The sequence below is a fragment of the Bufo gargarizans genome, unplaced genomic scaffold, assembly GCF_014858855.1.
Source record: "Bufo gargarizans isolate SCDJY-AF-19 unplaced genomic scaffold, ASM1485885v1 original_scaffold_1134_pilon, whole genome shotgun sequence".
NCBI lineage: Eukaryota > Metazoa > Chordata > Amphibia > Anura > Bufonidae > Bufo > Bufo gargarizans.
Window position 1 is genome coordinate 163901 of NW_025334248.1, and position 26801 is coordinate 190701.

The 26801-nt window shown below is 47.3% G+C and overlaps 1 protein-coding gene across 1 annotated transcript; it reads left to right on the plus strand.

Moving 5' to 3' along the window:
- Positions 1-26195, plus strand: LOC122922994 (zinc finger protein 850-like). The gene is made up of 2 exons (XM_044273779.1): positions 1-55; positions 21528-26195. The coding sequence occupies exon 2, from the start codon at positions 21599-21601 to the stop codon at positions 24341-24343; it is 2745 nt and encodes a 914-aa protein (XP_044129714.1). The 5' UTR covers positions 1-55; positions 21528-21598; the 3' UTR covers positions 24344-26195.
- The last annotated feature ends 606 nt before the right edge of the window (positions 26196-26801 follow it).

The window sequence follows — 26801 nt, forward strand, 5'->3', positions numbered from 1 at the left end:
GATCCCCCGTGTAAGAGTGAGGTGGAGGAGGACATTCCAGTCCATGTGACCACAGGTATGGAATCATGAATGGAGGAAGGGAGTTGGGAGGTTTCTTCAGGTGAGGCTCCACCTTAGAGCTGCAGTAAAGGAGCACTCCGGGTAGTGACCCCTGTGTTATGTGCAGGAAATGCAAAGATATCTGTACAAATAGATCATCGATGCTGTAGAATATAAAATGCAGATCCCTGTGAATGAGATGAATGGAGGGAGGAGGAGCGCGTCTGTATGTTATAAGGAGGGGGAGCGCGTCTGTATGTTATAAGGAGGAGGAGGAGCGCGTCTGTATGTTATAAGGAGGAGGAGGAGCGCGTCTGTATGTTATAAGGAGGAGGAGGAGCGCGTCTGTATGTTATAAGGAGGAGGAGGAGCGCGTCTGTATGTTTAAGGAGGAGGAGGAGCGCGTCTGTATGTTATAAGGAGGAGGAGCGCGTCTGTATGTTATAAGGAGGAGGAGAGGAGGAGCGCGTCTGTATGTTATAAGGAGGGGGAGGAGGAGCGCGTCTGTATGTTATAAGGAGGGGGAGCGCGTCTGTATGTTATAGGGAGGAGGAGGAGCGCGTCTGTATGTTATAGGGAGGAGGAGGAGCGCGTCTGTATGTTATAAGGAGGGGAGGAGCGCGTCTGTTGTATAAGGAGGAGGAGCGCGTCTGTATGTTATAAGGAGGAGGAGCGCGTCTGTATGTTATAAGAGGAGCGCGTCTGTATGTTATAAGGAGGAGGAGCGCGTCTGTATGTTATAAGGAGGGGGAGCGCGTCTGTGTGTTATAAGGAGGAGGAGCGCGTCTGTAGTTATAAGGAGGAGGAGGAGCGCGTCTGTATGTTATAAGAGGAGAGGAGCGCGTCTGTATGTTATAAGGAGGAGGAGCGCGTCTGTATGTTATAAGGAGGAGGAGCGCGTCTATGTTATAAGGAGGAGGAGGAGCGCGTCTGTATGTTAGGAGGAGGAGGAGCGCGTCTGTATGTTAGGAGGAGGAGGAGCCGTCTGTATGTTATAAGGAGGAGGAGCGCGTCTGTATGTTATAGGAGGAGGAGCGCGTCTGTATGTTATAGGAGGAGGACGCGTCTGTATGTTATAAGGAGGAGGAGCGCGTCTGTATGTTATAAGGAGAGGAGCGCGTCTGTATGTTATAAGAGGAGGAGGAGCGCATCTGTATGTTATAAGGAGGAGGAGGAGCGCGTCTGGTGTTATAACATACAAAACGCGCTCCTCCTCCTTATAACATACAGACGCGCTCCTCCTCCTCCTTATAACATACAGACGCGCTCCTCCTCCTCCTTATAACATACAGACGCGCTCCTCCTCCTTATAACATACAGACGCGCTCCTCCTCCTCCTTATAACATACAGACGCGCTACTCCTCCTCCTTATAACATACAGACGCGCTCCCCTCCTTATACATACAGACGCGCTCCTCCTTATAACATAGACGCGCTCCTCCTCCTTATAACATACAGACGCGCTCCTCCTCCTTATAACATACAGACGCGCTCCTCCTCCTTATAACATACAGACGCGCTCCTCCTCCTTATAACATACAGACGCGCTCCTCCTCCTTATAACATACAGACGCGCTCCTCCTCCTTATAACATACAGACGCGCTCCTCCTCCTTATAACATACAGACGCGCTCCTCCTCCTCCTTATAACACACAGACGCGCTCCTCCTCCTCCTTATAACACACAGACGCGCTCCTCCTCCTCCTTATAACATACAGACACGCTACTCCTCCTCCTTATAACATACAGACGCGCTCCCCTCCTTATAACATACAGACGCGCTCCCCTCCTTATAACATACAGACGCGCTCCCCTCCTTATAACATACAGACGCGCTCCTCCTTATAACATAGACGCGCTCCTCCTTATAACATAGACGCGCTCCTCCTCCTTATAACATACAGACGCGCTCCTCCTCCTTATAACATACAGACGCGCTCCTCCTCCTCCTTATAACATACAGACGCGCTCCTCCTCCTCCTTATAACATACAGACGCGCTCCCCCTCCTTATAACATACAGACGCGCTCCTCCTCCTCCTTATAACATACAGACGCGCTCCTCTTCCTCCTTATAACATACAGACGCGCTCCTCCTCCTCCTTATAACATACAGACGCGCTCCTCCTCCTCCTTATAACATACAGACGCGCTCCCCTCCTTATAACATACAGACGCGCTCCCCTCCTTATAACATACAGACGCGCTCCTCCTCCTCCTTATAACATACAGACGCGCTCCTCCTCCTCCTTATAACATACAGACGCGCTCCTCCTCCTCCTTATAACATACAGACGCGCTCCCCCTCCTTATAACATACAGACGCGCTCCTCCTCCTCCTTATAACATACAGACGCGCTCCTCTTCCTCTGATAAAATACAGACGCGCTCCTCCTCCTCCTTATAACATACAGACGCGCTCCTCCTCCTCCTTATAACATACAGACGCGCTCCCCTCCTTATAACATACAGACGCGCTCCTCCTCCTCCTTATAACATACAGACGCGCTCCTCCTCCTCCTTATAACATACAGACGCTCCTCCTCCTCTCCTTATAACATACAGACGCGCTCCTCCTCCCTTATAACATACAGACCGCTCCTCCTCCTCCTTATAACATACAGACGCGCTCCTCCTCCTCCTTATAACATACAGACGCGCTCCTCCTCCTCCTTATAACATACAGACGCGCTCCTCCTCCTCCTTATAACATACAGACGCGCTCCTCCTCCTCCTTATAACATACAGACGCGCTCCTCCTCCTCCTTATAACATACAGACCGCGCTCCCCTCCTTATAACATAGACGCGCTCCTCCTCCTCCTTATAACACACAGACGCGCTCCTCCTCCTCCTTATAACATACAGACGCGCTCCTCCTCCTTATAACATACAGACGCGCTCCTCCTCCTCCTTATAACACACAGACGCGCTCCTCCTCCTCCTTATAACACACAGACGCGCTCCTCCTCCTCCTTATAACACACAGACGCGCTCCTCCTCCTTATAACACACAGACGCGCTCCTCCTCCTTATAACATACAGACGCGCTCCTCCTCCTCCTTATAACATACAGACGCGCTCCTCCTCCTCTTATAACATACAGACGCGCTCCTCCTCCTCCTTATAACATAGACGCGCTCCTCCTCCTCCTTATCAACATAGACGCGCTCCTCCTCCTCCTTATACATAGACGCGCTCCTCCTCCTCCTTATAACATAGACGCGCTCCTCCTCCTTATAACATACAGACGCGCTCCTCCTCCTTATACATACAGACGCGCTCCTCCTCATCTCTTATAACATAGACGCGCTCCTCCTCCTTATAACATAGACGCGCTCATAACATACAGACGCGCTCCTCCTCCTTATAACATACAGACGCGCTCCTCCTCCTTATAACAATAGACCGCGCTCCTCCTCCTTATAACATACAGACGCGCTCCTCCTCCTCCTTATAACATACGACGCGCTCCTCCTCCTCCTTATAACATACAGACGCGCTCCTCCTCCTCCTTATAACATACAGACGCGCTCCCCCTCCTTATAACATAGACGCGCTCCTCCTCCTCCTTATACATACAGACGCGCTCCTCCTCCTTATAACATATAGACGCGCTCCTCCTCCTCCTTATAACACACAGACGCGCTCCTCCTCCTCCTTATAACACACAGACGCGCTCCTCCTCCTCCTTATAACACACAGACGCGCTCCTCCTCCTCCTTATAAAATACAGACGCGCTACTCCTCCTCCTTATAACATACAGACCGCTCCCCTCCTTATAACATACAGACGCGCTCCCCCTCCTTATAACATACAGACGCGCTCCTCCTTATAACATACAGACCGCTCCTCTCCTTATAACATACAGAACGCCCTCCTCCTTATAACATACAGACGCGCTCCTCCTCCTCCTTATAACATACAGACCGCTCCTCCTCCTCCTTATAACATACAGACGCGCTCCCCCCTCCTTATACATGGACGCGCTCCTCCTCCTCCTTATAACACACAGACGCGCTCCTCCTCCTCCTTATAACATACAGACGCGCTCCTCCTCCTTATAACATACAGACGCGCTCCTCCTCCTCCTTATAACACACAGACGCGCTCCTCCTCCTCCTTATAACACACAGACGCGCTCCTCCTCCTTATAACATACAGACGCGCTCCTCCTCCTCCTTATACATACAGACGCCTCCTCCTCCTCCTTATAACATACAGACGCGCTCCTCCTCCTCCTTATAACATAGACGCGCTCCTCCTCCTCCTTATAACATAGACGCGCTCCTCCTCCTCCTTATAACATAGACGCGCTCCTCCTCCTTATAACATACAGACCTCTCCTCCTCCTTATAACATACAGACGCGCTCCTCCTCCTCCTTATAACATAGACGCGCTCCTCCTCCTTATAACATACAGACTCGCTCCTCCTCCTCCTTATAACATAGACGCGCTCCTCCTCCTTATAACATACAGACGCGCTCCTCCTCCTTATAACATATAGACGCGCTCCTCCTCCTTATAACATATAGACGCGCTCCTCCTCCTTATAACATACAGACGCGCTCCTCCTCCTTATAACATACAGACGCGCTCCTCCTCCTCCTTATAACATACAGACGCGCTCCTCCTCCTCCTTATAACATACAGACGCGCTCCTCCTCCTCCTTATAACAACAGACGCGCTCCTCCTCCTCCTTATAACATAGACGCGCTCCTCCTCCTCCTTATAACATACAGACGCGCTCCTCCTCCTCCTTATAACATACAGAACAGCGCTCCTCCTCCTCCTTATAACATACAGACGCGCTCCTCCTCCTCCTTATAACATACAGACGCGCTCCTTCCTCCTCCTTATAACATACAGACGCTCTCCTCCTCCTCCTTATAACATACAGACGCGCTCCTCCTCCTCCTTATACTACAGACGCGCTCCTCCTCCTCCTTATACATACAGACGCGCTCCTCCTCCTCCTTAATAACATACAGACGCGCTCCCCCCCTCCTTATAACATAGACGCGCTCCTCTCCTCCTTATAACACACAGACGCGCTCCTCCTCCTCCTTATAACATACAGACGCGCTCCTCCTCCTTATAACATACAGACGCGCTCCTCCTCCTTATACATACAGACGCGCTCCTCCTCCTCCTTATAACACACAGACGCGCTCCTTCCTCCTCCTTCTAACACACAGAGCGCTCCTCCTCCTTATAACACACAGACGCGCTCCTCCGCCTTATAACACAGACGCCTCCTCCTCTTATTAACATACAGACGCGCTCCTCCTCCTCCTTATAACATACAGACGCGCTCCTCCTCCTCCTTATAAACAGAAGACGCGCTCCTCCTCCTCCTTATAACATAGACGCGCTCCTCCTCCTTATAACATACAGACGCGCTCCTCCTCCTTATAACATACAGACGCGCTCCTCCTCCTTATAACATACAGACGCGCTCCTCCTCCTCCTTATAACATAGACGCGCTCCCCTCCTATAACATAGACGCGCTCCTCCTCCTCCTTAACACTAACGCGCTCCTCCTCCTCCTTATAACATACAGACGCGCTCCTCCTCCTCCTTATAACATAGACGCGCTCCTCCTCCTCCTTATAACATACAGACGCGCTCCTCCTCCTCCTTATAACATACAGACGCGCTCCTCCTCCTTATAACATACAGACGCGCTCCTCCTCCTCCTTATAACATACAGACGCGCTCCTCCTCCTCCTTATAACATAGACCGCGCTCCTCCTCCTCCTTATACATACAGACGCGCTCCTCCCCCTCCTTATAACATAGACGCGCTCCTCCTCCTCCTTAACACACAGACCGCTCCTCCTCCTTATAACATACAGACGCGCTCCTCCTCCTTATAACACAGACGCGCTCCTCCTCCTCCTTATAACACAGACGCGCTCCTCCTCCGTTATAACACACAGACGCGCTCCTCCTCCTTATAACACACAGACGCGCTCCTCCTCCTTATACACACAGACGCGCTCCTCCTCCTTATAACATACAGACGCGCTCCTCCTCCTCCTTATAACATACAGACGCGCTCCTCCTCCTTATAACATAGACGCGCTCCTCCTCCTCCTTATAACATACGCGCTCCTCCTCCTCCTTAACACATAGACCGCGCTCCTCCTCCTCCTTATAACATAGACGCGCTCCTCCTCCTTATAACATACAGACGCTCTCCTCCTCCTTATAACATACAGACGCGCTCCTCCTCCTCCTTATAACATAACGCGCTCCTCCTCCTTATAACATAGACCGTCCTCCTCCTCCTTATAACATAGACGCGCTCCTCCTCCTTATAACATACAGACGCGCTCCTCCTCCTTATAACATACAGACGCGCTCCCTCCTCCTCTTATAAATACAGACGCGCTCCTCCTCCTCCTTATAACATACAGACGCGCTCCCCCCTCCTTATAACATACAGACGCGCTCCTCCTCCTCCTTATAACATACAGACGCGCTCCTCTTCCTCCTTATAACATACAGACGCGCTCCTCCTCCTCCTTATAACATACAGACGCGCTCCTCCTCCTCCTTATAACATACAGACGCGCTCCCCTCCTTATAACATACAGACGCGCTCCTCCTCCTCCTTATAACATACAGACGCGCTCCTCCTCCTTATAACATACAGACGCGCTCCTCCTCCTCCTTATAAACATACAGACGCGCTCCTCCTCCTTATAACATACAGACGCGCTCCTCCTCCTCCTTATAACATACAGACGCGCTCCTCCTCCTCCTTATAACATACAGACGCGCTCCTCCTCCTCCTTATAACATACAGACGCGCTCCTCCTCCTCCTTATAACATACAGACGCGCTCCTCCTCCTCCTTATAACATACAGACGCGCTCCTCCTCCTCCTTATAACATACAGACGCGCTCCCCCTCCTTATAACATGGACGCGCTCCTCCTCCTCCTTATAACACACAGACGCGCTCCTCCTCCTCCTTATAACATACAGACGCGCTCCTCCTCCTTATAACATACAGACGCGCTCCTCCTCCTCCTTATAACACACAGACGCGCTCCTCCTCCTCCTTATAACACACAGACGCGCTCCTCCTCCTTATAACACACAGACGCCGCTCCTCCTCCTTATAACATACAGACGCGCTCCTCCTCCTCCTTATAACATACAGACGCGCTCCTCCTCTTCCTTATAACATACAGACGCGCTCCTCCTCCTCCTTATAACATAGACGCGCTCCTCCTCCTCCTTATAACATAGACGCGCTCCTCCTCCTCCTTATAACATAGACGCGCTCCTCCTCCTTATAACATACAGACGCGCTCCTCCTCCTTATAACATACAGACGCGCCTCCTCCTCCTCCTTATAACATAGACGCGCTCCTCCTCCTTATAACATAGACGCGCTCCTCCTCCTCCTTATAACATAGACGCGCTCCTCCTCCTTATACATACAGACGCGCTCCTCCTCCTTATAACATACAGACGCGCTCCTCCTCCTTATAACATATAGACGCGCTCCTCCTCCTTATAACATACAGACGCGCTCCTCCTCCTCCTTATAACATACAGACGCGCTCCTCCTCCTCCTTATAACATACAGACGCGCTCCTCCTCCTCCTTATAACATACAGACGCGCTCCCCCTCCTTATAACATAGACGCGCTCCTCCTCCTCCTTATAACATACAGACGCGCTCCTCCTCCTTATAACATATAGACGCGCTCCTCCTCCTCCTTATAACACACAGACGCGCTCCTCCTCCTCCTTATAACACACAGACCGCTCCTCCTCCTCCTTATAACACACAGACGCGCTCCTCCTCCTCCTTATAACATACAGACGCGCTACTCCTCCTCCTTATAACATACAGACGCGCTCCCCTCCTTATAACATACAGACGCGCTCCCCTCCTTATAATAACCATACAGACGCGCTCCTCCTCCTTATAACATACAGACGCGCTCCTCCTCCTTATAACATACAGACGCGCTCCTCCTCCTCCTTATAACATACAGACGCGCTCCTCCTCCTCCTTATAACATACAGACGCGCTCCCCTCCTTATAACATGGACGCGCTCCTCCTCCTCCTTATAACACACAGACGCTCTCCTCCTCCTCCTTATAACTACAGACGCGCTCCTCCTCCTTATAACATACAGACCGCTCCTCCTCCTCCTATAACACACAGACGCGCTCCTCCTCTCCTTATAACACACAGACGCGCTCCTCCTCCTTATAACATACAGACGCGCTCCTCCTCCTCCGTATAACATACAGACGCGCTCCTCCTCCTCCTTATAACATACAGACGCGCTCCTCCTCCTCCTTATAACATAGACGCGCTCCTCCTCCTCCTTATAACATAGACCGCTCCTCCCTCCTCCTTATAACATAGACCGCTCCTCCTCCTCCTTATAACATAGACGCGCTCCTCCTCCTCCCTTATAACATAGACGCGCTCCTCCTCCTTATAACATACAGACGCGCTCCTCCTCCTTATAAACATACAGACGCGCTCCTCCTCCTCCTTATAACATAGACGCGCTCCTCCTCCTTATAACATACAGACGCGCTCCTCCTCCTCCTTATAACATAGACGCGCTCCTCCTCCTTATAACATACAGACGCGCTCCTCCTCCTTATAACATATAGACGCGCTCCTCCTCCTTATAACATACAGACGCGCTCCTCCTCCCTTATAACATACAGACGCCGCCTCCTCCTCCTCCTTATAACATACAGACGCGCTCCTCCTCCTCCTTATAACATACAGACGCGCTCCTCCTCCTCCTTATAACATACAGACGCGCTCCTCCTCCTCCTTATAACATAGACGCGCTCCTCCTCCTCCTTATAACATACAGACGCGCTCCTCCTCCTTATAACATACAGACGCGCTCCTCCTCCTCTTAAACATACAGACGCGCTCCTCCTCCCCTTATAACATAGACGCGCTCCTCCTCCTCCTTATAACATACAGACGCTCCTCCTCCTTATAACATACAGACGCGCTCCTCCTCCTCCTTAAACATACGACGCGCTACTCCTCCTCCTTATAACATACAGACGCGCTCCTCCTTATACATACAGACGCGCTCCTCCTTTAACATAGACGAGCTCCTCCTCCTTATAACTACAGACGCGCTCCTCCTCCTTTATAACATACAGACGCGCTCCCCTCCTCCTTATAACATACAGACGCGCTCCTCCTCCTCCTTATAACATACAGACGCGCTCCTCCTCCTCCTTATAACATACACGCTCCCCCTCCTTATAACATAGACCGCTCCCTCCTCCTCCTTAAACATACAGACGCGCTCCTCCTCCTCCTATAAACAAGACGCGCTCCTCCTCCTCCTTATAACATACAGACGCTCCTCCTCCTCCTTATAAACTACAGACGCGCTCCCCTCCTTATAACATACAAGACGCGCTCCTCCTCCTCCTTATAACATACAGACGCGCTCCTCCTCCTTATAACATACAGACGTGCTCCTCCTCCTTATAACATACAGACGCGCTCCTCCTCCTTATAACATACAGACGCGCTCCTCCTCCTTATAACATACAGACGCGCTCCTCCTCCTTATAACATACAGACGCGCTCCTCCTCCTTATAACATACAGACGCGCTCCCCCTCCTTGTAACATACAGACGCGCTCCTCCTCCTCCTTATAACATACAGACGCGCTCCTCCTCCTCCTTATAACATACAGACGCGCTCCTCCTCCTCCTTATAACATACAGACGCGCTCCTCCTCCTCCTTATAACATACAGACGCGCTCCTCCTCCTCCTTATAACATACAGACGCGCTCCTCCTCCTCCTTATAACATAGACGCGCTCCTCCCCCTCCTTATAACATACAGACGCGCTCCTCCTCCTCCTTATAACACACAGACGCGCTCCTCCTCCTCCTTATAACATAGACGCGCTCCTCCTCCTCCTTATAACATAGACGCGCTCCTCCTCCTCCTTATAACATAGACGCGCTCCTCCTCCTTATAACATACAGACGCGCTCCTCCTCCTTATAACATAGACGCGCTCCTCCTCCTTATAACATAGACGCGCTCCTCCTCCTTATAACATACAGACGCGCTCCTCCTCCTTATAACATACAGACGCGCTCCTCCTCCTTATAACATACAGACGCGCTCCTCCTCCTTATAACATACAGACGCGCTCCTCCTCCTTATAACATACAGACGCGCTCCTCCTTATAACATAGACGCGCTCCTCCTTATAACATAGACGCGCTCCTCCTCCTTATAACATACAGACGCGCTCCTCCTCCTCCTTATAACATACAGACGCGCTCCTCCTCCTCCTTATAACATACAGACGCGCTCCTCCTCCTTATAACACACAGACGCGCTCCACTCCTTATAATATACAGTGTATATATTTGCCATGTTGATTTTGGGAGAGTTTGCAGATGGGGGCACTTTAACAGAACATGGTGAACCCCGATATTAGTTTTTATAGATCTCTTTAGTTAAAGCACACGATGTGAGATCTTCTGCAGGACCATTCCAGGTCCCCACCATCATCAGTGCTTTCTGAATTTCACTGTTAGCATGAAGTCTCCTTTGTTTCTGCTCATCCTCTTTTTGGAGAAAATTAAGGTCACATAGCCCAGATGTGTGCGGGTGTACGTGTGAGAGGTGTCCGTATGTGGATCCGCTGCGCCGCTTGAACAGGTTTGGCTTAGGGCTACTCCTAAGGTAGTAAGTGACTTCCCTGGTATTATTGACCCTTTATTCCCTGTACAGGCCACTACCACTGCGGTTGACCCCCGGGCATCAAGAGACACTGGTGTGGTGTACAATGTGAGCAGGCGCAGTTCGGGGTAGGCTGAGTTGATGCAATCCAGTAAACAGTCTGAGGTCAGGGCCGGCAGATCAGGTCTAGAGCGAAGATCAGGCAGAGGTCAGATCAAGCAGTAAAGGGTGAAATCCAGGAAACGTTGGTACACAGGTAGACAAATGTGTAATAGCACACCTTTGCAGGACACAAGCAGACTAGAATCTATTGCTTAGGCAGCCTAAGTACCCCGGGGTAGCCAGCCATTGGCAGGGGAGGAATAGGGGGGGGGGGGGGCATGCTCTGGAAATTTGAGAGGTGGAGGGAGTGCACATGGTCTACATGTAGAGAGAGGCCTAGCTGGAAAGAAGGGGCCTGCATGGAAAGATATAGCTGCTGTGCCGGCCAGCCTCCAGAAAGAAGGAGAGAGGGGCCAGCGGGTCATCATCTGGTCAACAGAGCCGGTGAAGCGAGCTGCTGTAGCAGTACCTTCCAGCCCTCTTGTCTTCGATGATTGAAAACATTTCTTCGAAAGCAGCGGTGCCGATAGATTCAGAAAGAATATAGAATCGGATCTTCTCAGAGTGAAGAAATCCCACCTGAAGGGTCATGGGCCTTGTATACTATATGCTGTCCAATAGAGGAACTTCGTTGACAGACACTAAAGAGTTCGGTAACTATGCGCGGTACATTTACTATATTGGGTAACCAAGGCCTGATGTAGGAACTGACCTGCCGAACTGGAATCCTTCAAGGTCTGTTCAGTAAACCAGACATTATGATATGACAAAGTCACAAGAACAGATAACTTTGTAGAGACGGTTATCTTGCCCGGGATAATCTCTCCAACTGGAGATTAGGGACTGGAGTCCTTCACATAGTGGCCTCTGCCCCTGCAGTACATGTACAAATTGTCATTGTGCCTGTGCTGGGGCTATTCCTCTGACAGCCTGGTTCTTTCAAACTGCATGGACTCCTGGGAAGGAGTCGAAGGAAGCATGGGCTTCTGGAATGTGGGTGCCAGTTTGGAAGTTCTCCTCTCTGCTGTCTTCCTAAGGGGCTTCCTAAACATAAGATTACCATAACTGGGATATCGGATCATCCAGGGTTGCAGGTACATCCTAACCTGCCAATTGGACTTTATTACACCCTGAGACACCCTCCCTAAAGGCAGCCATCTGGGTCTTATAGTTCCAGAACATCTCCGAGGTGGGGGTACAGAACTGTATTGCTTATTGTCCTACAGTAAGTGTGCCCCAGCATAGTCACATTGAAGTAGAGTTAGCAGAAGCTGTCCAACCAGGTTTTTCAAGTACCTTACAGAAAGTAAAAAGAAAGTCTCAAGGATTATAAGTCAGTGGGTCATCCTGCTCCCAAAGAAGAGTGGCCCAGGCTACTGCCTCTCCAGATAGAAGGGACAACAGGAAGGCAATATTGGAATGGTCAATAGAAAACTGGACATGTCACCTTGTTACATTCATTGGGCGTGGAACCACTGTTTCAACCAACTGTTTTGCCTTTGGTCTAAACTTAAGGGTGTTTTTCCTGGCAGTCCCCTGGGATTCACGCTTTATTCCCTGTACAGGGATCTGGAATTCGCTGCAGGGAAGCCACCAGGCTGCCACCTCCTGGAGTAGTCCCAGTGTGGTTGATATTTGACCCACGGGTATCAGAGACACTAATGCAGGGCACCGAGGGGTCAGGCAAAACTCATAGTCAGTAACAGGCTAGGTCAGGGCAGGCATAGTTTGTGTGAATACATGAAACAGGTCTGAGGGCAGGCAGCAGAGGGTCACTATGGTGATTAGGCACAGGTCAGGCAGTGGAGAAATTGGAAGCGAGGCAGGAATTTGGAAGAGGTCAGTACACGGACAGACAAATGGAACAGCGCACCTAGCAATGAACTTAGCAAGCTACAGAAACGTATTGCCCATGCACCCTCCCATATGGGAAGGTGCCTAAAGTACTCCAGCTACACCAGCCATTGTGAAGATTAGGATGCACACTGTTGCCCTCTAACCCTGGGTTCAGACCTGAGCGTTCCGAAAGGAGCGCTCTGTATGCGCGCTTGTACGGGTGTTTACAAGCGCGCATACAGAGACAGGCGTGCACACATTGTCGCGCGTTCCCGAATATCTATGTGCGGGAACGCGCGACAAACACCCAAAAAAAAGCTCAAGCACTTGTTTGAGCGTCGGGCGTTTTACAGCGCGATCGTACGCGCTGTAAAACGCCCAGGTGAGAACCATTCCCATAGGGAAGCATTGGTTCTTGCCTGTTGTGCGTTTTACAGCGCGTAGGAACGCGCTGTAAAATGCTCAGGTCCGAACCCAGGGTAAGAGCTGGGAAGTGCATGCACCTTATGGCAGAGCAAGGTGGCTGGGCTGGCAGGAGCAGGCCACGGCCTGTAGCTGAAGATGGAAGACAGGGACTCCACCGGCCAGGTCCACTGTGGGAGGACACAGGGGGAGCAGTGTGTCTGGACTGCAGAACAAGCAGTAGGGTGAGTGAGGTAATGAGTGACGAAACCTCGGAAATGCGGGATCCACTAAGCACAATCTACTGGAACGGTTGCCAACTCCTTGACTGACGTTGCCCCAAGTTCCATCGAACAAATCTGGGCAAATATCATGTTCTTCAAACACTACAGATCGAATGTTCTTACCAACCAGGGCGCTGTCTGTGGGTCCCCCCCATTGGGATGTTCTCTCTGTGGCTCCTCCTGTCAGTTTGGTAAATAATTGCACTTACTGGTCATTGGTTTTGCCTCCACCATGGCACATTTTTTTATTTTTTTTTTTACCTTATTTTAATTTCTGATTATTACATTTTTGTTGTCTTTATCTTTTTACATCATTTTGATGTGATTTGTCACTAACTGGAATGTGTAGATGGGTGAGCGTGTTATTTCTGACTTCCATGTTGTTTCATGGCGGGGAGAACCCTCCTGTCAGTGCTCTGGGGGCCGATCTAATGAAACCAGAGAAGAGGCTCCATTGTCAGACAATTGCTTTTTATTTATTTTTTTACTTTATTTTATCATGTCACTGTCAGGGGTGGGCTGGCCATAGACCGTACAGGGAGATTCCTGTGGGCTGATGGCCAGAGGTTAATGATGATCGGATGCTCTCAGCAGTATATTGGGGCAGTATATTGGGGCAGTATATAGTGCTGCACTGTGGTATCTGGTTCTGCTGGGGCAGTATATTGTGCTGCACTGTGGTATCTGGTTCTGCTGGGGCGGTATATTGTGCTGCTCTGTGGTATCTGGCTCTGCTGGGGCAGTATATTGTGCCGCACTGTGGTATCTGGCTCTGCTGGGGCGGTACATTGTGCCGCACTGTGGTATCTGGTTCTGCTGGGGCGGTACATTGTGCCGCACTGTGGTATCTGGTTCTGCTGGGGCGGTACATTGTGCCGCACTGTGGTATCTGGTTATGCTGGGGCGGTATATTGTGCTGCACTGTGGTATCTGGTTCTGCTGGGGCAGTATATTGTGCTGCACTGTGGTATCTGGTTCTGCTGGGGCAGTATATTGTGCTGCACTGTGGTATCTGGTTCTGCGGGGGCAGTATATTGTGCTGTACTGTGGTATCTGGTTCTGCTGGGGCGGTATATTGTGCTGCACTGTGGTATCTGGTTCTGCTGGGGCGGTATATTGTGCTGCACTGTGGTATCTGGTTCTGCTGGGGCGGTATATTGTGCCGCACTGTGGTATCTGGTTCTGCTGGGGCGGTATATTGTGCTGCACTGTGGTATCTGGTTCTGCTGGGGCGGTATATTGTGCTGCACTGTGGTATCTGGTTCTGCTGGGGCGGTATATTGTGCTGCACTGTGGTATCTGGTTCTGCTGGGGCGGTATATTGTGCTGCACTGTGGTATCTGGTTCTGCTGGGGCAGTATATTGTGCTGCACTGTGGTATCTGGTTCTGCTGGGGCGGTATATTGTGCTGCACTGTGGTATCTGGTTCTGCTGGGGCAGTATATTGTGCTGTACTGTGGTATCTGGTTCTGCTGGGGCAGTATATTGTGCTGTACTGTGGTATCTGGTTCTGCTGGGGCGGTATATTGTGCTGCACTGTGGTATCTGGTTCTGCTGGGGCGGTATATTGTGCTGCACTGTGGTATCTGGTTCTGCTGGGGCGGTATATTGTGCTGCACTGTGGTATCTGGTTCTGCTGGGGCGTTATATTGTGCTGCACTGTGGTATCTGGTTCTGCTGGGGCAGTATATTGTGCTGCACTGTGGTATCTGGTTCTGCTGGGGCGGTATATTGTGCTGCACTGTGGTATCTGGTTCTGCTGGGGCGGTACATTGTGCTGCACTGTGGTATCTGGTTCTGCTGGGGCGGTATATTGTGCTGCACTGTGGTATCTGGTTCTGCTGGGGCGGTACATTGTGCTGCACTGTGGTATCTGGTACTGCTGGGGCGGTACATTGTGCCGCACTGTGGTACTTCTCCTGTCCCTGCCTACTTCTGTTGCCTGCCATCTGTCAGTTTGGACCCACCTACAAAATGGGGCCACTTTAACCACTTCAGCCCCGCTAGGTGAAACCCCCTTCATGACCAGAGCACTTTTTACACTTCTGCACTGCACTACTTTCACCGTTTATCGCTCGGTCATGCAACTTACCACCCAAATGAATTTTACCTCCTTTTCTTCTCACTAATGGAGCTTTCATTTGGTGGTATTTCATTGCTGCTGGCATTTTTACTTTTTTTGTTATTAATCAAAATGTAACGATTTTTTTGCAAAAAAATGACATTTTTCACTTTCAGCTGTAAAATTTTGCAAAAAAAAACGACATCCATATATAAATTTTTCGCCAAATTTATTGTTCTACATGTCTTTGATAAAAAAAAAATGTTTGGGCAAAAAAAAAATGGTTTGGGTAAAAGTTATAGCATTTACAAACTATGGTACAAAAATGTGAATTTCCGCTTTTTGAAACAGCTCTGACTTTCTGAGCACCTATCATGATTCCTGAGGTTCTACAATGCCCAGACAGTAGAAAAACCCCACAAATGACCCCATTTCGGAAAGTAGACACCCTAAGGTATTCGCTGATGGGCATAGTGAGTTCATAGAACTTTTTATTTTTTGTCACAAGTTAGCGGAAAATGATGATGATTTTTTTTTTTTTTTTTTTTCTTACAAAGTCTCATATTCCACTAACTTGCGACAAAAAATAAAAAATTCTAGGAACTCGCCATGCCCCTCACGGAATACCTTGGGGTGTCTTCTTTCCAAAATGGGGTCACTTGTGGCGTAGTTATACTGCCCTGGCAATTTAGGGGCCCAAATGTGTGAGAAGAACTTTGCAATCAAAATGTGTAAAAAATGACCGGTGAAATCCAAAAGGTGCACTTTGGAATATGTGCCCCTTTGCCCACCTTGGCAGCAAAAAAGTGTGACACATCTGGTATCGCCGTACTCAGGAGAAGTTGGGGAATGTGTTTTGGGGTGTCATTTTACATATTCCCATGCTGGGTGAGAGAAATATCTTGGTCAAATGCCAACTTTGTATAAAAAAATGGGAAAAGTTGTCTTTTGCCAAGATATTTCTCTCACCCAGCATGGGTATATGTAAAATGGCACCCCAAACCACATTGCCCAACTTCTCCTGAGTACGGCGATACCAGATGTGTCACACTTTTTTGCAGCCTAGGTGGGCAAAGGGACCCACATTCCAAAGTGCACCTTTCGGATTTCGCAGGCCATTTTTTACACATTTTGATTGCAAGGTACTTCTCACACATTTGGGCCCCTAAATTGCCAGGGCAGTATAACTACGCCACAAGTGACCCCATTTTGGAAAGAAGACACCCCAAGGTATTCCGTGAGGGGCATGGCGAGTTCCTAGAATTTTTTATTTTTTGTCACAAGTTAGCGGAAAATGATGATTTTTATTTTTTTCTCTTTTTTCCTTACAAAGTCTCATATTTCACTAACTTGCGACAAAAAATAAAAAATTCTAGGAACTCGCCGTGCCCCTCACGGAATACCTTGGGGTGTCTTCTTTCCAAAATGGGGTCACTTGTGGCGTAGTTATACTGCCCTGGCAATTTAGGGGCCCAAATGTGTAAGAAGAACTTTGCAATCAAAATCTGTAAAAAATGACCGGTGAAATCCGAAAGGTGCACTTTGGAATATGCGCCCCTTTGCCCACCTTGGCATCAAAAAAGTGTCACACATGTGGTATCGCTGTACTCAGGAGAAGTTGGGGAATGTGTTTTGGGGTGTCATTTTACATATACCCATGCTGGGTGAGAGAAATATCTTGGCAAAAGACAACTTTTCCCATTTTTTTTATACAAAGTTGGCATTTGACCAAGATATTTTTCTCACCCAGCATGGGTATATGTAAAATGACACCCCAAAACACATTCCCCAACTTCTCCTGAGTACGGCGATACCAGATGTGTGACACTTTTTTGCTGCCAAGGTGGGCAAAGGGGTACATATTCCAAAGTGCACCTTTCGGATTTCACCGGTCATTTTTTACACATTTTGATTGCAAAGTTCTTCTCACACATTTGGGCCCCTAAATTGCCAGGGCAGTATAACTACCCCACAAGTGACCCCATTTTGGAAAGAAGACACCCCAAGGTATTCCGTGAGGGGCATGGCGAGTTCCTAGAATTTTTTTTTTTTTGTCGCAAGTTAGTGGAATATGAGACTTTGTAAGGAAAAAAGAAAAAAAAAAGAAAAATCATCATTTTCCGCTAACTTGTGACAAAAAATAAAAAATTCTAGGAACTCGCCATGCCCCTCACGGAATACCTTGGGGTGTCTTCTTTCCAAAATGGGGTCACTTGTGGCGTAGTTATACTGCCCTGGCAATTTAGGGCCCCAAATGTGTGAGAAGTACCTTGCAATCAAAATCTGTAAAAAATGGCCTGTGAAATCTGAAAGGTGCACTTTGGAATATGCGCCCCTTTGCCCACCTTGGCTGCAAAAAAGTGTCACACATGTGGTATCGCCGTACTCAGGAGAAGTTGGGGAATGTGTTTTGGGGTGTCATTTTACATATACCCATGCTGGGTGAGAGAAATATCTTGGCAAAAGACAACTTTTCCTATTTTTTTATACAAAGTTGGCATTTGACCAAGATATTTCTCTCACCCAGCATGGGTATATGTAAAATGACACCCCGAAACACATTCCCCAACTTCTCCTCAGTACGGCGATACCAGATGTGTGACACTTTTTTGCAGCCTAGATGCGCAAAGGGGCCCAAATTCCTTTTAGGAGGGCATTTTTAGACATTTGGATCCCAGACTTCTTCTCACACTTTCGGGCCCCTAAAAAGCCAGGGCAGTATAAATACCCCACATGTGACTCCACTTTGGAAAGAAGACACCCCAAGGTATTCAATGAGGGGCCTGGCGAGTTCCTAGAAATTTTTTATTTTTTGCATATGTTAGCGGAAATTGATTTTTTTGGTTTTTTTCTCACAAAGTCTCACTTTCCGCTAACTTAGGACAAAAATTTCAATCTTTCATGGACTCAATATGCCCCTCAGCGAATACCTTGGGGTGTCTTCTTTCCGAAATGGGGTCACATGTGGGGTATTTATACTGCCCTGGCTTTTTAGGGGCCCTAAAGCGTGAGAAGAAGTCTGGAATATAAATGTCTAAAAATGTTTACGCATTTGGATTCCGTGAGGGGTACGGCGAGTTCATGGGAGATTTTATTTTTTGACACAAGTTAGTGGAATATGAGACTTTGTAAGAAAAAACAAAAACAAACAAAAAATTTCCGCTAACTTGTGCCAAAAAAAATGTCTGAATGGAGCCTTACAGGGGGGGGTGATCAATGACAGGGGGGGGTGATCAATGACAGGGGGGGTGATCAATGACAGGGGGGGTGATCAATGACAGGGGGGTAATCACCCATATAGACTCCCGGATCACCCCCCTGTCACTGATCACCCCCCCTGTAAGGCTCCATTCAGACATCCGCATGATTTTTTACGGATCCATGGATACATGTATCGGATCCACAGAACGCATGCGGACGTCTGAATGGAGCCTTACAGGGGGGTTATCAATGACAGGGGGTTATCAGGGTAATCAGGGTGATCACCCCCTGTCACGGATCACCCCCCCTGTAAGGCTCCATTCAGACATCCGCATGATTTTTTACGGATCCATGGATACATGTATCGGATCCACAGAACGCATGCGGACGTCTGAATGGAGCCTTACAGGGGGGTTATCAATGACAGGGGGTGATCAGGGTAATCAGGGTGATCACCCCCCCTGTCACGGATCACCCCCCCTGTAAGGCTCCATTCAGACATCCGCATGATTTTTTACGGATCCATGGATACATGGATCGGATCCACAAAAAACATGCGGACGTCTGAATGGAGCCTTACAGGGGGGTTATCAATGACAGGGGGTGATCAGGGTAATCAGGGTGATCACCCCCCTGTCACGGATCACCCCCCCTGTAAGGCTCCATTCAGACATCCGCATGATTTTTTACGGATCCATGGATACATGGATCGGATCCACAAAAAACATGCGGACGTCTGAATGGAGCCTTACAGGGGGGTTATCAATGACAGGGGGTGATCAGGGTGATCACCCCCCTGTCACGGATCACCCCCCCTGTAAGGCTCCATTCAGACATCCGCATGATTTTTTACGGATCCATGGATACATGGATCGGATCCACAAAAAACATGCGGACGTCTGAATGGAGCCTTACAGGGGGGGTTATCAATGACAGGGGGTGATCAGGGTAATCAGGGTGATCACCCCCCTGTCACGGATCACCCCCCCTGTAAGGCTCCATTCAGACATCCGCATGATTTTTTACGGATCCATGGATACATGGATCGGATCCACAGAACGCATGCGGACGTCTGAATGGAGCCTTACAGGGGGGTTATCAATGACAGGGGGTGATCAGGGTAATCACCCCCCTGTCACGGATCACCCCCCCTGTAAGGCTCCATTCAGACATCCGCATGATTTTTTACGGATCCATGGATACATTGATCGGATCCACAAAAAACATGCGGACGTCTGAATGGAGCCTTACAGGGGGGTGATCAATGACAGGGGGTGATCAGGGAGTGTATATGGGTGATCACCCGCCTGTCATTGATCACCCCCCTGTAAGGCTCCATTTAGACGTCCGTATGCGTTTTGCGGATCCGATCCATGTATCCGTGGATCCGTAAAAATCATACGGACGTCTGAACGGAGCCTGACAGGGGGGTGATCAATGACAGGGTGGTGATCAATGACAGGGGGGTGATCAGGGAGTTTATATGGGGTGATCATGGGTGATCAGGGGTTTATAAGGGGTTAATAAGTGACGGGGGGGGGGGGGTGTAGTGTAGTGTGGTGTTTGGTGCGACTGTACTGACCTACCTGAGTCCTCTGGTGGTCGATCCTAACAAAAGGGACCACCAGAGGACCAGGTAGGAGGTATATTAGACGCTGTTATGAAAACAGCGTCTAATATACCTGTTAGGGGTTAAAAAATTCGGATCTCCAGCCTGCCAGCGAACGATCGCCGCTGGCATGCTGGAGATCCACTCGCTTACCTTCCGTTCCTGTGAGCGCGCGCGCCTGTGTGCGCGCGTTCACAGGAAATCTCGCGTCTCGCGAGATGACGCGTATATGCGTGACTGTGCGCAGCGCTGCCACCTCCGGAACGCACATGTGCGTTAGGCGGTCCGGAGGTGGTTAAAGGGAACCTGTCACCGGGATTTTGGGTATAGAGCTGAGGACATGGGTTGCTAGATGGCCGCTAGCACATCTGCAATACCCAGTCCCCATAGCTCTGTGTGCTTTTATTGTGTAAAAAAAACGATTTGATACATATGTAAATTAACATAAAAGAGCCATATCTTACTTGTGTGACCAGAGAAGAGTCATATTTTCAAGCTCTGACTCATCTCAGGTTAATTTGCATATGTGTCAAATCGGTTTTTATACACAATAAAAGCACACAGAGCTATGGGGACTGGATATTACAGATATTACAGATGTGCTAGCGGCTATCTAGCAACCCATGTCCTCAGCTCTATACCCAAAATCCAGATGACAGGTTCCCTTTAAGAGCTTCATAGAAACGTATTACGGTATGTTTAGATTTTTTTCTGCCGTAATTGAGTGTATATTCTTTGCTGAATCGATGATCTGTAGTTTTCAAAGGGAATTCCACCTTGTAGATATTTTCACAACCATGTAGCTAAAAACGACTTACCGTTCCCGTGCACAGATTCGCTCCATTGATTTGGGCTGAACCCACAGGCAGATCCACGATATTCAGAGTCCGAGAGTCAGACTTTCCAAGGCAAATACAAAGAAAAAGGAGACATTTCTGCTGAATCCACTGCTGACACAAAAACTAGATCTAAATCTGCGTGTGTGTTTCCAGCCTACGGCTAGATCCACATGACCATGTTCTGGACGTCATCCATATTATGCACGTGTCGCTGCCTGACTGCGGATTTAATGACATGAACTGACATGATGCTATGAGTTCAGGTTAGATATACCCGAGGTCCGGTCATGTGCACGCAACAGGGATGGACAATACGTCTGTAATATGCTCATGTGAATCCGGCCTCATCGGAATGCTATGATGTTCTCCACTATATTGTTTGAAGATCAAATCACAACATCCTTTTTTAATCTTAACAGAAAATCCTGGTACGAAGACTGAAGGAAACGTCATATTATCTCTAGATTATAAAGTAGAAGATCAGGATATCATGCAACGCTCTATAGGAGAAAACCACGTTACCTGTAATGCACATCCAGGACCTCACAGTGCAGATCCATCACATAATCCTCATAATCATGGGAAACCTCCTGACCAATCACAGCTTGTTACCACAAGTCCAGATACATCACATAATTCCCCTAATCATGAGGAACTTTATCCTGACCAATCACAGATGCTTAACACAAGTCCAGATCTATCATATAATCCTCCTAATCGTGGGAAACCTTCTCCTGATAAGTCACAGATTGTTACCACAAGTACCGGGTGGAAAAGGAGTAAAAGATTTAAATGTATAGAATGTGGAAAACGGTTCACATATTGGTCAGAGCTTTCTGTACACAGAAGAAGTCACACAGGAGAGAAGCCAAATTCAAGTTCACAATGTGTGAAATCATTTATTAGTAATAAAGTTCTTTTAAATCTTGCAAGAATTCACAAAGGAAAGAAGTCATATTCATGTTCACAATGTGGGAAATTCTTTGTGAATAAATCATCTCTTATGAGCCATGAGAAAAGTCACACAAGAGAGAAGCCGTATTCATGTTCAGAATGTAGGAAGTGTTTTATAAGTAAATCAAGTCTAGTTATACATGAGAGAAGTCACACAGGAGAGAAGCCATATTCATGTTCTGAATGTGGGAAATGTTTTACCCAGAAAGCAACTCTTGTTAAACATAAAAGAATTCACACAGGAGAGAAGCCATTTTCATGTTCATATTGTGGGAAGTGCTTTACAAATCAATCACATCTTGCTAGACATGAGAGAATCCACACAGGAGGGAGGCCGTATTCATGTTCAGAATGTGTGAAATGTTTTACCAGGAAAACAAGCCTTGATCAACATATAAGAATGCACACAGAAGTGAAGCCATATTCGTGTTCAGAATGTGTGAAATGTTTTACCAGGAAATCAAGCCTTGATGAACATATAAGAATTCACACAGGAGAGAAGCCATATTCGTGTTCAGAATGTGGGAAATGTTTTACCCAGAAATCATCCCTTGTTAAACATAACATAGTTCACAAAGGAGAAAAGCCATTTTCATGTTCACATTGTGGGAAACTCTTTACATATCAGTCAACGCTTACTAGACACGAGACAATCCACACAAGAGAAAAGCCACATTCATGTTCAGAATGTGGGAAATGCTTTACACAGAAATCAGATTATCTAAAACATGAGAGAATTCATGCAGGAGAGAAGCCGTATTCATGTTCAGAATGTGGGAAATGTTTTACCCAGAAAGCAACTCTTGTTAAACATAAAAGAATTCACACAGGAGAGAAGCCATTTTCATGTTCATATTGTGGGAAGTGCTTTACAAATCAGTCACATCTTGCTAGACATGAGAGAATCCACACAGGAGGGAGGCTGTATTCATGTTCAGAATGTGGGAAATGTTTTGCAGATAAAACATTGCTTTTCAAACATGAAAGAAGTCACAGAGGAGAGATATTTAAGCCATATTCATGTTCAGAATGTGTGAAATGTTTTACCAGGAAATCAAGCCTTGATCAACATATAAGAATTCACACAGGAGAGAAGCCATATTCATGTTCAGTATGTGGGAAATGTTTTTCTCAGGTTGGAACTCTTGTTAAACATAAAAGAATTCACACAGGAGAGAAACCATTTTCATGTTCAGATTGTGGGAAACGCTTTGCAAATCAGTCACATCTTGCTAGACATGAGAGAATTCACACAGGAGGAAAGCTGTATTCTTGTTCAGAATGTGGGAAATGCTTTACACAGAAATCAGATCATCTAAAACATGAGAGAATTCATGCAGGAGAGAAGCCGTATTCATGTTCAGAATGTGGGAAATGTTTTACCCAGAAAGCAACTCTTGTTAAACATAAAAGAATTCACACAGGAGAGAAGCCATTTTCATGTTCAGATTGTGGGAAGTGCTTTACAAATCAGTCACATCGTGCTAGACATGAGAGAATTCACACAGGAGGAAAGCTGTATTCATGTTCCGAATGTGTGAAATGTTTTACCAGGAAATCAAGCCTTGATCAACATATAAGAATTCACACAGGAGAGAAGCCATATTCGTGTTCAGTATGTGGGAAATGTTTTTCTTTGGTTGGAAATCTTGTTAAACATAAAAGAATTCACACAGGAGAGAAACCATTTTCATGTTCAGATTGTGGGAAGTGCTTTACAAATCAGTCACATCGTGCTAGACATGAGAGAATTCACACAGGAGGAAAGCTGTATTCATGTTCAGAATGTGTGAAATGTTTTAACAGGAAATCAAACCTTGATCAACACATAAGAATTCACACAGGAGAGAAGCCATATTCGTGTTCAGTATGTGGGAAATGTTTTTCTCTGGTTGGAAATCTTGTTAAACATAAAAGAATTCACACAGGAGAGAAACCATTTTCATGTTCAGATTGTGGGAAGTGCTTTACAAATCAGTCACATCGTGCTAGACATGAGAGAATTCACACAGGAGGAAAGCTGTATTCTTGTTCAGAATGTGGGAAATGCTTTACACAGAAATCAGATCATCTAAAACATGAGAGAATTCATGCAGGAGAGAAGCCGTATTCATGTTCAGAATGTGGGAAATGTTTTACCCAGAAAGCAACTCTTGTTAAACATAAAAGAATTCACACAGGAGAGAAGCCATTTTCATGTTCAGATTGTGGGAAGTGCTTTACAAATCAGTCACATCGTGCTAGACATGAGAGAATCCACACAGGAGGGAGGCCATATTAATGTTCAGAATGTGGGAAATGTTTTACCCAGAAATCATCTCTTGTTAAACATAACATAGTTCACAAAGGAGAGAAGCCATTTTCATGTTTAGATATCAGTCAGAGCTTACTAGACACGAGAGAAGTCACACAGGAGAAAAGCCACATTCATGTTCAGAATGTGGGAAATGCTTTACACAGAAATCGGATCTTCTAAAACATGAGAGAATTCATGCAGGAGAGATGCTGTATTCCTGTTTAAGATGTGGGAGAAGTTTTGCATATAAAACAGAGCTTTTAAAACATGAGTGAAATCACATAGGATGGAAGCCATATTCATGTTCAGAATGTGGGACATGTTTTACCAAGAAATCAAGCCTTGATCAACATAAGAGAATTCACACAGGAGAGAAACCATATTCATGTTCAGAATGTGGGAAACACTTTATACGTAAGTCACATCTTGCTAAACATGAAAGAATTCACACAGGAGGGAGACCGTATTCATGTTCAGAATGTGGAATGTGTTTTAGAAAGTAAATCAGATCTTCTAAAACATGAGAGAATTCACACAGGAAAGAAGTTATATTCATGTTCAGAATGTGCAAAATGTTTTACCAGAAAATTAAATCTTGATCAACATAACAGAATTCACCCAGGAGAGAAGACATTTTAATGTTTTATGTTAAAATAATATTTTACAATGAAATAAAATTTTGTAGAAACCGGAATTCTGTTGGGAATGTGTCAAATATTATTAGACAAAAATATAAATAATAAAAATTCTGATATCCACCTTAGGCTAGTTTCACAGTAACATTTGGGAGATCGGGCAGGCTGTTCCAGCAGGGAACAGTCTGCTGCGTCTTTCTGGATTCAGCATTGCTGGAGATCTGGCTGCACCCTGGCAGGTATGCTGAGAATCGGCTGTACTAAAACTGCCATGCAGCAGTATTTCTCCAGCTGGTTCTCAGCATATTCCCATAGGAATACGTGGTGGGCCCTCCTTCACTTTGCACTTTGGGACCTGCACCTATCTGACAGTGGGGGCATATCCTAGCGATATGTCTCCAATGTCTGAGGTGAGACAAACCCTTTAATATTCTGATATCAGATTTGTGCTCATTCACATGTACCCTGAGGGGGCGAGATGTTTGCCCAATATAAGCCTTGACACACAGGCACTTTAACATGTAAATGACACTTTGTCTACTGTAAGGGTAGTAACCGTACATCTGAATTGTTGTTCCCCTAGACGGGGATAATCCGTGTCGTCCTGGATAATACTTGTGTGGTTTTGGTTAGATGAAAAGTCTCAAAAATTTAGAGAAAAGGTTTCATAAGACGCTGTCTGGGGGATTATCGAGAGGGGAATTTGAAGTCAGTTCTGTGTCTGCATTGGCGCTCGGTGCATCTTTAAACCTGACACTTCTGTGTTGAATGCTGCTCCATTTTCCTTACGCCACCCTCTGGAAGAGATCGGGTGTGTGGTCCCATCCTAAAGGCCGCACCATCCTCAAATATACATTTTCTGGATTCTTAGTGACTTCTCTCAGCATTGTGGTGCAGCTTCATCAGGAGGGGAATTTCTGAAGTCAATTCTCCTTGGGGTACTTTCACACTTGCGTTGTTGGATTCTGGCAGCCAGTTCCGTTGCCTGAACTGCCTGCCGGACCCGGAAATCTGTATGCAAACGGATAGCATTTGTTTCCGGATGCAGATCCGTCTGACAAATGCATTAAAACACCGGATCCATCTCTCCGGTGCCATCCAGAAAAGCGGAACACTTGGTATCGGATCAGCATTAATACATTTTAATGGAAATTAATGCCAGATCCGGCAAGTGTTCCGGAATTTTGGCCTGAGAAAATACTGCAGCGTTCTGCGGTATTTTCTCCGGCCAAATACTGTAAGAGTGACTTGATTGAACTGAAGACGTCCTGATGCATCCTGGACATATTGCTTTCCATTCAGAATGCATTAGGATAAAACTGAAGCGTTTTTTTCCGGTATTGAGCGCCTGTGAAGGAACTCAATACCGGAAAACTTGTGAAAGTACCCTTACATCGACATTGCAGAAATCTGCTTCTTTAAACGTGTCTATAGAGGTTACCCCAGTTTTTACGCCACCCCCATACTAGATTAGGCTTGTGACATTTTTGAGACTTTCTTAAAAAGTATCATTTTTTTAAATCTGCCAAAAAACCTGCTCCCATTGCTAACGGAGCCCAGACGGCTTTACCCGCAGACTGTCGGCTTTACCCGCAGACTGTCGGCTTTACCCGCAGACTGTCGGCTTTACCCGCAGACTGTCGGCTTTACCTGCCGACTGTCAGCCGTAATCTGAGGGTATTTAGATAGTATTATTCCACCACACTTGGTCGAGGTTAACCATACACTGTTACCCACACTACATAAGTGGAATACACATCGCTAGTATCAGCTAGCGTTCAAGTTCTAAAGAATTTTACTGTTAGATT

Excerpts from the sequence above, each read along its gene's own strand:
- LOC122922994 (XM_044273779.1), top strand. The coding sequence starts at position 21,599 with ATGCAACGCTCTATAGGAGAAAACCACGTTACCTGTAATGCACATCCA.